Genomic DNA, 16,093 nt, shown 5'->3' on the forward strand with positions numbered 1-16,093 from the left:
CATGGTTGAATGGAGTGATTGGCCCATGCCCATTGTCCCAGTGATCAAAAACAGGAACACTGGAGCTGTTCACATCTGTGAGGACTTCAAAGTGAGCATCAACCATGTGCAGTATCCCCTGCCATGAATAGAAGAGATTTTTGCATTATTGGCAGGTGGGTAATGGTTTTCAAGGATTGACTTATCACAAGTCTGTCTGGAAGTGGAGTTTCAGGAGTCAAACAGCAAATTCCCCACAATCAACACTCACAAGGAAATGCTCCAGTATAATCATCTGGTCTTTGGCATTGTATCAGCTCCAGCAATTAGGCCAAGAGCAATGGACCAAATGCTCCAAGATAACCCAGGAACACAATGTTGCCTCGTGACTGGCAAAAATGAAGAATACCTCCAGAAACTTGGTAACGTGCTTACCAGGCTGAGTGAGTATGGTCAGCATGCAAAGAGTGAAAAATATGAGTTTTCAAGAATGAAATCTCATATTGTGGACGTGTCATTGACAAGCATAGTTTACATATGAGAAGATCGAAGCAGTGCTACAGGCACCCAAACTGTCACAATTCAGGTCATACTTGTCAACTACTGCCATAGGTTTCTTCCAAATCTTGCGACAGTGATGCACCCATTGAATCTATTCAAAGAAACAAAGAGACTAATAGCATCAGCTGAACTGCTCCCCCATTATGACCTACCTCTGCCCATCAGGCTGGTGTGTGAAGTGTCCCCTTATGGCATTGGCGCCATTTTGTCACACACTGTGGACTATGGAGGATAGATCTGGACACCTGATTGCATTTACTTCAAGATCTCTGATGAGTGCAGAAAGCAACTACGTGCAGATCGACCAAGAGGCCCTTAGTCTAGTATGAGGAGTAAAGAAGTTCCACAACTACCTCTGCATACAAAAGTTTACTCTAGTGACAGACCACCAGCCCGTTCTGTCCCATTTTCAGTCCCATGAAGGGTTCCCAGTGATGTCTGCCACTCGGTTGCAACATTGGGCACTTTTCCTAGGTGTCCACTCCTATGACACAGGGTTCAACGGTGCCAGACAACACAGCAACAATGACCGCTTGTCATGTCTTCCACTTTTGGCAACTGAAGAAGAAAATTCTTCATTCTGTGACTCTGCAGAAATGTTCCACACATCACTGGTGGACCAGCTGACGGTAACAAATTCTGAAAGACAAAGTGAACCAAGGAATGACCCAACATTGTCAAAAGTCTATGACATCACCGTTCATGGATGGCAATCTCATAGTTATCTTGTATTTCCAGAGTTCTCAGTGAGATGAGACCAACTGTCTGTATGTCAATGAACCCTGATGTGTGGATCTCGTGTTGTGGTTCCTGAGTGTTAGCACATCTACATGAAGGACACCTGGAGTCAAGACGAAGAGTCTTGCCTTTAGTGGTTGGAAATAGATTGAAGACCTGACCAAAAGTTGTTCGGGATGTCAAAAAGTTCAAAATGCACCCCCACAGGTACCGTTACACCCATGGGAGTGGCCGTCGTCACGATGGCAAATGGTGCACATTGACTTTGCTGGGCCATTGATGGACTCCATGTTTCTGATTGCGGTGGATGGTCATTTGAAGTGGTTCGAAGTCATACCAATGAAGCCAACCGCATCAGGAAAGACTGTTTCCGCTCTGAGGACTATCTTCTCCAGAAATGGCTTACCAGAGCAAATTGTGAGTGACAATGAACCACAATACACATCAGAAGAGTTCAGACTATTCATGAAGAAAAATGGCATCAAACATTTCAAGTCAGCTCCTCACCATCCAGCAATGAATGGGTTAGCCTATCCTAACCTTCAAGAAGTCCATTAAAGCTATAGAAAAGGAGGACATTTCTCTACAGCATAAGGCAGATGACTTCCATTTTGTGTATCGTAACTCTGTTCATACGATAACAAATAAAACACCTACAATGATGTTCATGAGAAGGAATCTGAGATCTCGCATAGACTTCCTGAGACCAGATCTACGGAGAGAAGTACAGAATAAACAGTTCAGCCAGTTGCCAAGTAAGCTTCTTCTCTGTGTGCATGTCTTTATTTATTTGATATGTCATTGTACAGACACAACATCACCATTTTCAACATTCTTTTCTACCACCAGATTTTCAATGCTCCACACTACTGTATGAATAAGCAACAAATTAAGAATTATGGCTACCTAAAGGCTCTCTTTTCATGTAGCCTGTCATAGCATATACAGGGAAGTCACCAGACATTGTTATCTACTCAGGATTCCATAATGGCCAAAGGAAACACAACTTGAGCCCAAGTACTTATACAGAAATAAGAGACTGCAGATGTTGGAGTCTCTTGTGTTAAGAGAAAAAGCAAGCTGATGGAGGAACTCATTGGATCAGACAGTATCTGTGGAGGAAGATGGAGCCCTGATTCATGTTCTCTGTTGTGATGGAGAGGAAGTCACTGTTGAAGTCACTGGAAAGGCACTGAGGTTATGGATCTGAAAAAATTTATTCATTACAACAAACACATATCTTTCTGCAGATCCTTACAGTAGAGTCCCACAAATCCAAAAGTACATCCCATTTTTATACAGTTAAGATCAAAGGTAACAGGAGATGATTCAATACAATTTCAATAGTTACAATAACACTATAATATTGTTTGCTTCAATATTTTGGGTTGACAATGCTTCTTTTGAATTATACATCTCCAGTGGGAGATGCCTCTGAATGTTCAAACACCTCTGCTGGGACAAACTAATTGACACAGATATTCTAAACGTTTCTGAAGACGGAGAGGTAGATGCCCAAGATTAGTGTCTGTGCGAGCTGACTCTCTGAGTACACAATAGATCAGCTGTTGATTGCAACTATACATGTGACCATGTTTGATATGCCAAGTGACAATGTCAGTCTGGTCTGCCAGCTTGAACCCAGTCACAATGATGCAAACAACTTTGCTACATTGCCTGGTTTGATGCAGGCCAATTAACAAAACCCCATTTTCCTAACTTTTGGCTGATGTATATGCAAATGTCTCATGGTCACCATTTTGAAAACCATTTCTCTTAGTCTGTGCAAAACAGACAGTATTGCTTTTTTTGCAAAAGTGTGCTTTTAGCTTCAAATTTCTGCATGCAATTTTCAATTCACATTAAGAACCGAAGGTTGGTTCTTGTTTGAATTGATATCTGCTACATTCACATAACTCCAGAATACCCCTAACAGTTTCAATTCAAAACGTTGTGACCATCCACTTGTCTCTCTGAAATATAGGTTTGCCTTAAGGCAGTCAGTGCTCCATACCCACTGTTTCAGTGCTTGGAGATGGGATCATTATATTTCTTGTGTCCTTAACTAAATGAAATGAATAATGGTAAATAATTTTTTCAATATTCATATGGATTACTAGACAATAATTTATTTTTAACAAGTTGACATTGACCATTCTATGAGTTATATGCATAAAATATCATGCACAAAGTAACGATCACTGACATTAAAATGATACATTATTAATACAGACAGCATTCCCCAGCAATTTGCATTGAGGACACTCCAAGATTATTAATAAAAGGTATTCATGAATCTAATTACTACACATCTTTGATTTCAAAAACACACAGTGAAACAATTGACACAAACACAGCATCTAGAAACAGTGCTGATATTTCACTTAAGACTGAAGATGGTCCTCATACAATGAGAAAGTTGCATTCTTGGAGGTGAACATAGCATCTGTCCTACAGTGGCCATACAGGAGGTTCAATTATTTTGGTGGTGTTTACACAACTGGATCTACTCAGCTCACCATTCAACACCATCATACCCTCAGTACTAATCAACAAGCTCCAAAACCTGGGTCTCCGTACCTCCCTCTGCAATTGCATCCTTGATTTCCTCATTGGGAGATCACAGTCAGGGCAAATAGGAAACAACATCTCCTCCTCACTGACAATCAACACTGGTGCACCTCAAGGATGCAAACTTAGCCCACTCTACTCTCTCTACACCCACGACTGTGTGGCTAAGCACTGCTCAAGCACCATTTATAATTTGCTGATGACACAACTATTATTGGCAGAATTTCAGATGGTGATGAGGAGGCGCGCAGGAGTGAGATAGATCAGCTGGTTGAGGCATGTTACAACAGCAACAGCCTTGCACTCAATGTCAGTAAGACCAAGGAATTGATTGTGGACTTCAGAAAGGGTAAGGTGGGAGAACATACACCAAAGTATCATCAGTGGAAAGGGTGAGCAGTTTCAAGGTCCTGAGCATCAACATCTCTGAAGATCAATGCTGAGCCTAACATACTGATGCAGTCACCATGAAGGCATGATAGTGGCTATTTTTCATTTGGAGCTTGAGGAGACTGGGTATGTCACTAAAGACCGTGTACCATGGAGAGCATTCTAATTGGTTGCATCACCATCTGGTATGGAGGGGCCACTGCACAGGATCGGATGAAGCTGCACAAAATTGTAATCTCCATTACTGGCTTCCCAGCATCAAGGACATCCTCCAAAAGGTGATGTCTCAAAAAGGCTGTATCCATCATTAAGACCCCAGCACCCAGGGCATATCCTCTTCTCATTCCTACCATTAAGAAATAGGGACAGGAGCCTGAAGCCACATGGTCAACATTTTAGATACAACTTCCCCAGTAGATTTCTGAATGGACAATGGACCCATATACACTACCTCACTATATGTCTACTTTCTTGTGCTCTCTTTTTGCACTGCTGATTATATATATTCTTACTGTAATCTATAGCTTTCTTTATTGTGAGTTACAATGTACTGCTGGTGCAAGACAGCATATTTCACGACATATGCCAGTGACATTGATTGTGATTCTGATTGTGATACTGTATTGTTGGTTGGGGGAGGACTGTTGCTAGGAACTCGGCGGAATGTCTGTGCTCTTCTTTGAATTCACCCTTGGGTGGGCTGAGGGTCTGAAGCTTCATGTGAGCAAATGATTTTAGACAGAGGAACCTTCGTTTAATATTTGATCAAACAATGTCCATGGAACTGCTCACCCCAGTGATGTGTGCAAATCTGCGGGAGGGGCTTGATCCCAGCCAATGATGCAACTCCGTAAGAAGAGAAGTTTTATTTTCTAGAGAACTTTATTCAAGAGGCAGAATGAGGGACAACGGGGTCCATCTTAATGTGATCAAGGACCTTATCATTTGTACCAACCGGTGAAGCCTGGACAGTGTATGGCTTTCCAATGGGTCTTGCTTTGTGCCTGGAAAACCCTCTTCGTATCCATCTCCAACAGGACACCATGTCCTTCCTGAAGGAAGGTGTGTAGAACCCATATATTATTGGGTCTGAGCAGGTATGCAGCAGGCCAAACAAAAACAATAAATGATTGACGTACTCTGGCACCCTCTTCAATATGTCTGGCTTGAACCAGTACCACAGTCCAAGGAGGTAATATGGAGTCCAGCAGACGATGAAAGATACAACTATGACAATGGTCATTTTAAGGGTTTTCATTCGTGCCTTTAACATGTTGTCATTTTGCACCGTTGGTATTGATGCTGCAAGATAAATCTTACTGTCAATATACACTCAGTTGCCACTTTGTTTGGTACACCTGTATGCCAGAATAGCATAGCAATAAAAACACAGAACATGTTACATAGAAATCTACAGCACATTGCAGGCCCTTCGACCCATAACGTTGTGCTGACCATGCAACCTACTCTAGAATCTGCCTAGAATTTCCCCATTGCATAGCCCTCTTATTTTTCTCCATGCACCTATCTAAGAGTCTCTTAAAAGACCCTATCGTATCCACCTTCACCACTATTGCCAGCAGTGCATTTCTCGCACCCACCACTCTGTGTGAAAAACTTACTTTTGACATCCCCCCCGTACCTACGTCCAAGCACCTTAAAACTATGCTCCCTGGTGTTAGCCATTTCAGCCCTGGGAAAAAGCCTCTGGCTATCCACATGATCAATGCCTCTCATCATTTTATACACCTCTATCAGGTCACCTCTCATCCTCTGTCGCTCCAAGGAGAAAAGGCCAAGTTCACTCAACCAATTCTCATAAGGCACACTCTCCAATCCAGGCAACATCCTCGTAAATCTCCTCTATAGTATCCATATCCTTCCTATAGTGTGACCAGAACTGAACACAAGACTCCAAGTGGGTTCTGACCAAGGTCTTATATAGCTGTAATATTATCTCACAGCTCTTGAACTCAATCCCATGGTTGATAAAGGCCAACACACCATACACCTTCTCAACAACACTGTCAACCTGCATAGCAGCTTTGAGTATCCTATGGACGCGGAACTCAAGATCTCTCTGATCCTCCATACTGCCGATTAGTGCTATTTTATTATTACCATTAATATTATATTCTGTCTTCAAATTTGATCCACCAAAATGAACCACTTCAGACTTCTCAGCCCAGTTCTGCATCCTATCAATGTCCTGCTCTAACCTCTGACAACCCTCCAGACTATCCACAACACCCCCAACTTTTGTGTCATCAGCAAACTTTTTAACCCACTCTTCTACTTCCTCATCCAGGTCAGATCCCCGTGGAACGCCACTGACCTCCATGCAGAATACCACCACCCACAACCACCCTTTGCCTTCTTGGGCAAGACAATTCTGGATCCATAAAGCAAGGTCTCCTTGGATCCCGTGCCTTCTTTCTGAATGAGACTTGCATGGGGAACCTTATCAAATGCCTCACTGAAGTCCATATAGTCTATATCCACTGCTCTACCTTTATTAATAGTGCAACACTATTACACCTTGGGGCTTCAGAGCTTGGAGATTAGTTCCAGCATGCTTTATAAGGAGTTTGTATGTCCTCCCTATGAACTCATGGGTTTCCTTCGGGTGTTCTGGTTTCCTCCCACAGTCTAAAGACGTACCGGTTGGTAGTTTAATTGGTCATTGTAGATTGCCTTGTGATTAGGCTAATTGCAAAATTGGTGGGGTGCTAGGTGGTGCGCCTTGTAGAGTCAAAAAGGCCTGTTCTGCACCGTATCTCTTAATAAAAATAAAACTAATGCAAATATCTAATCAGCCAATCATGTGGCAGCAACTCAATGCAAAAAAAAAGAATGCAGATGTGGTCAAGAGGTTCAGTTCATGTTCAGACCGAACACCAGAATGGGGAAGAAATGTGATCTAAGTGACTTTGACCATGGAATGATTGTTGGTGCCAGACAGGGTGGTTTGAGTATCTCAGAAACTGCTGATCTCCTGGGATTTTCAGGCACAACAGTGTGAAGATCAGAAAACATTCAATGAGCGTCCGTTCCCTGGGTGAAAAAAACCTTGTTAATGAGAGAGGTCAGAGGAGAACGGCCAGACTGGTTCAAGCTAACAGGTAACTTAAATAAGCACACGTTGCAACAGTGCTGTGCAGAAGAGCATCTCTGAATGGACAACATACTGAACCTTGAAGTGGATAGGGTACAGCAGCAGGAGGACACACTCATACACCCAGTGGCCACCTTATTAGGTAAAGGAAGTACCTAATAAAGTGACCACTAAGTGTATGCTGCATACACTGTTGATGCTGAAGCAATAAAAATTCAATTCACTCTATACTGTACCTAGAATTCTAAGATTTTGTTATTTATAGCGAGCAATTACTGCCTCTGACAAACTAGTCCAATCTGGGTAGATGGCTTTATAATTCCTTGTTAAAGGTTACTTCTCCTCACTGACTCCACTGCTTTGGTCTTAGATGGTTCTTTCACAAAAGGGTGCAAGGTTTTCCACTGGAGTCCCGTAGCACCTACCTTTTCCAAAGACCAAACCTCTGGTCTCTGACCTCTCAGTTCTCTTGAGGTATTTTAAACAGGTTTACAACTTCACGTTGTGCAACATCAAGGGGATCGTAGTGTTGCAGATTGCGTCGAGCTGCTGCGTCACAGCTCTGTGGCCCGCGCTCAGTCTTGACTTCTGGTTCTGTCTTTGTGGAGTTTGCAAGTCTTTCTGCCTGACTGTGTAACCAGATGCTTTAACCTCCTCCCAACCCCGCAGACAAGTGAGTTGGTAGTTATTGGACACTATAAATCACAGTGTTAGACAAGAATAGAATCTGCAGGGAGTCGATGGGAATATGGAATAAATAATTTGAGACCAGTGCAGGAGGAGGGTAAATGGGTGCCTATTACATGAAAGGTCTGATTCTGTGCTGTGTCACTTCAGGACTCTTTGACTGACTCTAACGCCAGCTCATTTGGATGCAAGATCATCTATTCTCCGAACAGAATTTATGATGAACTCATAGATTTAAAGATTAACTTTATTTGTTACACGTATGAGCAAGTGTACAGCGAATTGTGTTGTTTGCGTCAAATCAAATCAGTGAGGGTTGTGTTGGGCAGCCCACAAGTGTCACCATGCTTTCTAGTGCCACAACTCATTAACGCAATCTGTACATCTTTGGAACATGGGAAGAACCTGGAGCAGCTGGAAGAAACCTACGCGGTCACAGGGCGAACGTACGTACTCCTTACAGACAGCGGTGGGAAGTGAACTTTGATCTCGCAGCTGGCTGCTGTAAGATGTTGTGCTAACTGCTTTGCTACCATGCAGCCCCCACTGCCTCACGGTACTGGGCAGCCCCTCCGTTGATACCATGCAGTGCCACTATGGTACTCTGCAGCTCACCTACGGAACAGTCCAGCCCCACATCCAATGACATATTAAGTTGTCATTTCATATGCAATATACCCTGCAGAGAATGGAGAACTACAAGGGGTTATTGCTTGCCATCTATCCTATGAGGAAATTAGGACTTCAGATAAATTATTAACTCACTGCGTAAACACGTCTATCCTTAGTACTGTTCCTTTGAAAAGTAAAGCTGCGGAGTTCAGGATACCGAACAGTGTACAGTGGTACAACAAGTAATCAATCCTCACCTCTGTTCCTCTTCGTCTGCTTGCTTATCTCCCACAGAATTCGGGTGTAGCAGATGATCATGACGGTGAGGGGTGTGATGTACAGGGTGATGAAAGTGAACATGTTATAGAAGGTTTCATGCCAGTGCTCAGTGAAGCTCCCGTAGGTCACGCACTGGGTAAAGTTCACGCCGTGGACATGCCTCACCTGGAAAATGAAGAGCTGGAGAGAAAAAGAGAGCACGTTACTGTCTGTAGGTGCTCATCCCATCGTCAGTGCATTACCTGTGTAGAATGGTCGGGTGCTGTAGTGAGTGATGTTGGTGAGGCTGCATTTGCAACACTGTGTTCAGCTTTGGCCATCTTGCTATTAGGAAAGGTGTCATTAAGCTGGAAAGAGCTTTTTTTTGTTCTCTCTTATATACAGTACTGTGTAAAAGTCTTAGGCACATATATCCGGAACGTACACAAAATGCTGGAGGAGCTCAGCAGGCTGGACAGCATCTATGAAAAGAGTAAACAGTTGACGTTTCTGGAATAGAGATGTAGAAGTTAGAGCAGGAGAGAAGAAAGAAGTACGGGAGAGGAGGAGGGGTGAAGTAAAGAGCTGGGAAACTGATAGGTAATAGAGATAAAGGGCCGGAGAAGGGGAATCTGATAAGAGGTGGTGGAAGACCATGGAAGAAAGGGAAGGCGGAGGAGCTCCAGAGGAGGTGATGGGCAGGTAAGGAAATGAGGTGAGAGAGGGTAATGGGAATGGGAATGAAGGGGGAGGGGGGCAATTACTGGTGGTTCGAGAAACCGATGTTCGTGCCATATGGCTGGAGGTTACCTCGACAGAATATAAGGCGTTGCTCCTCCAACCCGAGTGTGGCCTCACTGCAACATAAAGGAGGCCATGGACTGACATGTCGGAATGGGAAGGAGAATTGAAATGAGTGGGCACCATGCGATGGAGTGGAGGTGCTGGTGAAGTGGTCTCCCAGTCTACGTACGGTCTCATTGATTTATAGGAAGCCACACCATTATTATACAGCTGGGGTGCCTAAGACTTTTGCACAGTACTGTAGTAATTTCATGTTGCACTGCTCAAATTTCTTGAAATATATGATTGATGATAAACCTGATTCTGATATGGGTCTCTGTTGTGGACTGAGAGTGGGAAGGGGGCAGGAAGAGGGGAATTATTGTTGGGAAAAGGGGAAGAGAGAGGGGAGGAAGCAGGAAACAGCAGAGAGACATTCTGCAGTGAACAATAAACCAATTGTTTGGAATCAAATGAACTCGCCTGGTGTCTCAGTGCTGGATGTGGCTGCACCTGTGCTAACCCCTGTCTCTGGCTCTCCTTCTCTACCAGCTGTCCCACACCCCTCCTGCGGCACTCCACCCTCACCAGTCCCAACATCATTTGCTCCCACCAGATTCGAAACGTTGCCTTCGACTCCATGTTGACAAATACAGTACTCTGTAAAAGTCTTAGGCTCCCTAGTTATTTATGTATGTGTCTAAGACTTTTGCACAGTACTGTGTATATATATTTCTTAATGTAATTTATTGTTTGAAAATTAATCATTACTAATTAATTTTTAATGATGATTAATTTTTAAAATTACGTTGCGCTGTACTGCCGGCGCAAAGCGACACATTTTGCGACATATACCAATGATTATGATATTAAAGCTGATTCTGAAGGACTGCTGATGAGATTTACAAGGATGATACGGGGATTGAGTGACTGAGTTATGGAGAAAGATTGAGCAAGTTGGGATTTTACTTACTGGAACATAGAAGAATGTGGGAATGATCTTATTGCGGTGTGTAAAACCAGGTGTGCGTATTAGGGTTAATGTGCACACTTTTTTCCAGGGTTAGGGAATCAGGAACTAGAGGGCATAGGTTTAAGGTGAGAGGGGAGTCATTTAATAGGAATCTTAAGGGCAACATTTCCCCCAACAGAGGGTATTCTATATGTGGAATGATCTGCCAGAGGAAGTGTTTGAGATAGATTCATTAACACTTAAAAACTACAGAGCCAGGTACATGGATTGAGGTACGTTAAAAAGATACTTTTAAAAAGGGACATTTAAGAAGGGATATTTAAAAGGTGCTTAGACAGGTACATAGATAAGAAAAGTTCAGAGGCACATGAGCCAAATGTGTCCAATTAGTACTAGCTTAGATGGGAATTATGAGTGGCATGGACAGCATTATTGGCTCTAACCCAGCCACCATCAAAGACATCTTCAAAGAGCAGTGGCTCAAGAAGGCTGCGTCCATTATTAAGATGTCTCACTATTCAGGACATGCCCTCTTCTCATTACTACCATCAGGGAGGAAGTACAGAGGCTTGAAGACACACACTAAATGTTTCAGGAACACCTTCTTCCCTCCCGCCACCAGATTTCTGAACGGTGACGAACACTATCTTACTATTTTGCTCTTTTCTTGCACTTATAAAAAATAATTTTTTTGTCGTAGCTTTGAGTAATTCCTTATGCATTGCACTTTTCTGCTGCCACGAACCAACAAATTTCATGACAAATGTCAGTGATTATAAACTGAATTCTGACCCAATGTACTGAAGAGCAGTTTCAGTACAAAGCTGGAACTGCTGGGCCTGAACACCTCCCTCTGCAACTGGATCCTAGACTTCCTGACTGGGAGACCTCAGTCAGTCCGGATCGGGAGCAGCATCTTCAACACCATCACACTGAGCACGAGGTCCCCCAGGGCTGTGTGCTCAGTCCACTGCTGTTCACTCTGCTGACCCATGACTGTTCTGCAACACGCAGCTCGAACCACATCATCAAGTTGGCCGATGACACGACCGTGACTCAGCAAGAACGATGAGTCAGCATACAGAGGGGAGGTGCAGCGGCTAACGGACTGGTGCAGAGCCAACAACCTGTCTCTGAATGTGAACAAAATAAACGAGATGGTTGTTGACTTCAGGAGAGCATGGATCAACCACTCTCAGCTGAACATTGATGGCTCCTCCATTGAGATCATTAAGAGGACCAAATTTCTTGGTGTTTACCTGGCGGAGAATCTCACCTGGTCCCTCAACACCAGTTCCATCGCCAAGAAAGCCCAGCAGCATCTCTACTTTCTGCGAAGGCTGAGGAAAGTCCATTCCCACCCCCCATCCTCACCACATTCTACAGAGGATGTATCGAGAGCATCCTGAGCAGCTGCATCACTGCCTGGTTCAGGAATTGCACCGTCTCGGATCGCAAGACCCTGCAGCGGATAGTGAGGTCAGCTGAGAAGATCATCGGGGTCTCTCTTCCCGCCATTACAGACATTTACACCACACGCTGCACCTGCAAAGCTAACAGCATTGTGAAGGACCCCATGCACTCCTCATACAAACCCTTCTCCCTCCTGCCATCTGGCAAAAGGCTCCAAAGCATTCGGGCTCTCACAACCATACTGTGCAACAGTTTCTTCCCCCAAGCCATCAAACTCCTCAATACCCAGAGTCTAGACTGACATCGACATCATTTATTATTATATTGAAATTTGTCCTCTACTGTGCCTATTGTCTTGTTTATTATTTATTTATTAATTAATTATTGTACTGCCCTGCACTGTTCTGTGCACTTTATGTAGTCCTGCGTAGGTCTGTAGTCTAGTGTAGTTTTTGTGTTGTTTTACGTAGTCTAGTGTAGCCTTAAGTTGTCTCACATAGTCTAGTGTAGTTTTGTGTTATTTCATGTAGTACCATGGTCCTTGAGGAACGTTGTCTCATTTTTATTGTGTATTGTACAGCAGTTTATGGTCAAAATGACAATAAAAAGCGACTTGACTTGACTTCCATGCTGTATGACTCCAAAACATTGAGGATGGATGGTGTGCTGTTGGAATGGATGGAGTGACTAGAGAGCTTCCGTGAGTGCTACCAGGGTTGTAAGAGTGGGCGATGCCATTGTATGTGATGTGTCCCTGTGGAGAGGGAGTAATTCTGTAGAACATGTTATAAGTAATAACAGGAAGGGACTGTACAGTAGCTAGAGTCTGTGCTATTGCAGGGTGTGAATGGTAAAAGTTGCTGTGTATACAGACTGTAAAGGGCTCAAAGCATGTTTGGGCCATCTTCTGGAGGACGCACCTGAGGAGATGCCAATAGTGCACTTGCAATCCAGGCCACGGAGAGCATTAACTTGTTCCGGTGACTGGCACTGAGAAATCTGAACGGGTTCAAGATGGCCGAATGGCGATCCATACTGATCACTACCAGGACGAGAGCGGATGCGTACATGGCGAATAACTTCAGGAAATTTAGGGCTTTGCACGCCACGTTCCCTGCGTACCACTGGACGGTTATATTCCAGACGGCATCCAAAGGCATCACTAAGACAGTCACCATTAGGTCTGCAGCAGCGAGGCTCAGGATCAGAATCCTGATGTGGGATTTCCTCTTTCTCCTCAAGATGCTGAGCAGGATGGCCGTGTTGCTGAACATGGACACGGCGAAGAAGCAGAAGGTGACAATCACTCGAACCCTAGCGGCCACCGTGAATGCTGGCACGATCCACACTTCGGGAGGAGCTGGACTTGCGTTGGAGCATCTGAACTCTAAAATATGAATTCGGTCTGATTGATTAGCGAATGCCATCGAATCCCCCCCGTCTGTGGAACAGAGAAATATCAGAGAAATGTAATCTTTGATGCTCCTGGAAGTGAGCCATTTGTTAAAGGCACATAACTGGATTTCTACTAAAGACTTGTCACGGAGGCCAACTAAATAGGAAATATTACTTAATTTTAAAAACAGCTTGTGTTACACTGAAAGGTTAACTGTTTCTCTACCTACACACATGCGGACTTGCTTTATGTTTTCCATCTACTGACATCATTGATATCTAGTTTCAGTGATGCTGAGTTCAATTTAGTAACGTGAATGCATGTTAAGAATTCTGGTCTTATACCTATTGTGTTCTCCTAATGTAAAAGGTTCTAAATAAAAGAAACACAAGAGGTTCTTCAGATGCTGGAAATCCAGAGTAACACATGCAACATACTGAAGGAACTCAGCAGGTCAGGCAGCATCCATGGAAATGAATAAACAGTCAACATTTCAGGCTGAGACCCTTCATCAGAACCGGATCAGGTCCTGATGAAAGGTTTCCACCCAAACCATACTGACCTGCTGAGTTCCTCCAGCATTTTGTCTATGTTAACTGAAAAAGTAGTTATTTATTAATATCAACATTGTACAAGTGAGTACCTTTTGTTTATGAAAATCTTAAGAGTAAATTATCTATACAGTAGAATATCATTGCTTAGAATTTTAGAAAATACTTACAATGCACCCTTTCTTGGGCTGAAGCATCAAAAATCACTCCCCCGGTTGCTGGCTTTCCATTATAACATGTCCAATTAACCATTTTCCTTTCAGATCGCACAAGATTGCTGTTCTTAAAAGCTTTTATATCACTTGTTAAATCTTTCTGATGTTCGTTGTGTTTTACTAATATCATGTTTTGTTTCTTTTTAACGACTGTCATTCATTGAAGCAAATTAAGTAAAAGGCTAAACCATCAATAAGGACCCTGTATCTGAAAATTTGTAATCTCATATACAGTATATAAGCACTGTAATCTTTAGATGATGAACTGTTGTAATACATTCTCAGCATTAATAATGAATAAAAGCTTGACATTGAACTACTTGGTCAGCATTTTTTCTTAACGCCACTTTTAGTCAGAGTATCTTAGTGAGATGCTGAAAATCTCACTGTAGACAATTGCATTATGGTATCCTTATCTATCTGCTCTTCACCAGCTTTTGAGTATTGCATTTGAAAGGCCAGCGAGAGCTTCGGAATTGTTACATTAAAAGTTGAAATATTAATGTGTCGGAAAACGACAATGAAAATTAGTTCTAGTTCTGCGAGCGCCTTGCGTTCTCTCTCTTGCAATTATTTTGTAGATTTGAGCTGCAGTAGGAGTACTATTGGTTTTCTTTTTATAAATACTCGTGGAGCCGTAGCTGTAGGATCCATAATTAAACAATTGGTATAGTAGTTCAAAGCTAAAAGCATGCAAGATGTTTAATTCCCCTTCTGTTGAAAAATGCTTATAATTATCAATTGGTTTTGGCACCAATATTCAATGGCCATTTGCTCTGATGAAGAATAGAAATGCACAACTGAAAGACAGCATGCTACCAATTCTATACAAAAAGCATCCAACAGCAAATAGGAAATCATTGAAGGCAGTTAACTTGAGTTAAAATAATTGTACTTGCAACCCTTTCTTACAGATTTCACTCCTGCTAGTATCTTCAGCACTTAATAATAACCCACACATGATTAACTGAGAAAGCTGATTGAGATATACATATATATATAATTCAACCATGTTATTAAGGCAAGCATTGCAGCATTTTCTTTCTGATGCATTATCTTACCACTGGGAAAAAAATAAAGTCAGGTGCCTCTGTTAGATTAGTATGATGTTTAGTTTCAGCATTAATTATAGATATTATTAAACTGAACGCAATTTAAATGACGATTCAATTAGTGGAAATTGTAATTGAATTATGAGATAATTGATACAGTGAAATGTTAAAGAATTAAATACCAATTAGTTACCACAATAGAATGATCAAAATAGATGCACTTCAATTGTCACGTTATTAGGATATTACAGAGCTTGTTACATTACTGACAATTGTATTGGTGAATAGATTATTTTAAGAGATCATTACAGTGGATAATTAATACATATTATGGCTATGCATAACTATCCTATTAACTAATCAAAAGTACAATTAAATCACAATACAAATTGCAAGGTTAAATAGAACAGCTTACAATCAGCAGAGCAAGCCTTTTTTTGATAGATTCCAGGAACCTAAACTTTGCACTCTTTTCACATCCCAAATACGGCTTTATAGTCTTTGGAAGCCATGACTCAGAATGCAGAGCTGATGTGTGATCCAACCAGCACATAGTGGAGGCAAGGGATACTAAGGAAAGTTATTTTTATCAATTCAGGAGAGCAGTCAAAAATTTTTCTGTGGCTGCTGTCTTGGTCTACAGCTCCTCCCACTTCCATGTATTAGTTTTGCCAAGGATAGATTAACACATGAAAAACCAGGTGAAATTTATGGACAAAAACAGCAGTATAACTTTATATATTTCAGGAGCTGCATTTTTTCTCCTTACTTAAAAGAAAGGCATAAAAGGAGAGCAGCT

The 16,093-nt window shown here is 42.4% G+C and overlaps 1 protein-coding gene across 1 annotated transcript; it reads right to left on the reverse strand.

Annotated features, from left to right (window-relative positions):
- Positions 1-4,718: 4,718 nt before the first annotated feature.
- Positions 4,719-15,804, reverse strand: LOC140718742 (gonadotropin-releasing hormone II receptor-like). The gene is made up of 4 exons (XM_073032841.1): positions 15,710-15,804; positions 13,001-13,521; positions 8,911-9,112; positions 4,719-5,541 (listed from the first exon to the last, which is right to left on the reverse strand). Exons 2-4 carry the CDS (start codon positions 13,505-13,507, stop codon positions 5,126-5,128), a joined length of 1,125 nt encoding a protein of 374 aa, XP_072888942.1. The 5' UTR covers positions 13,508-13,521; positions 15,710-15,804; the 3' UTR covers positions 4,719-5,125.
- Positions 15,805-16,093: the final 289 nt, after the last annotated feature.

This window comes from Hemitrygon akajei, chromosome 30 (assembly GCF_048418815.1).
Source record: "Hemitrygon akajei chromosome 30, sHemAka1.3, whole genome shotgun sequence".
Taxonomy (NCBI): Eukaryota; Metazoa; Chordata; class Chondrichthyes; order Myliobatiformes; family Dasyatidae; genus Hemitrygon; species Hemitrygon akajei.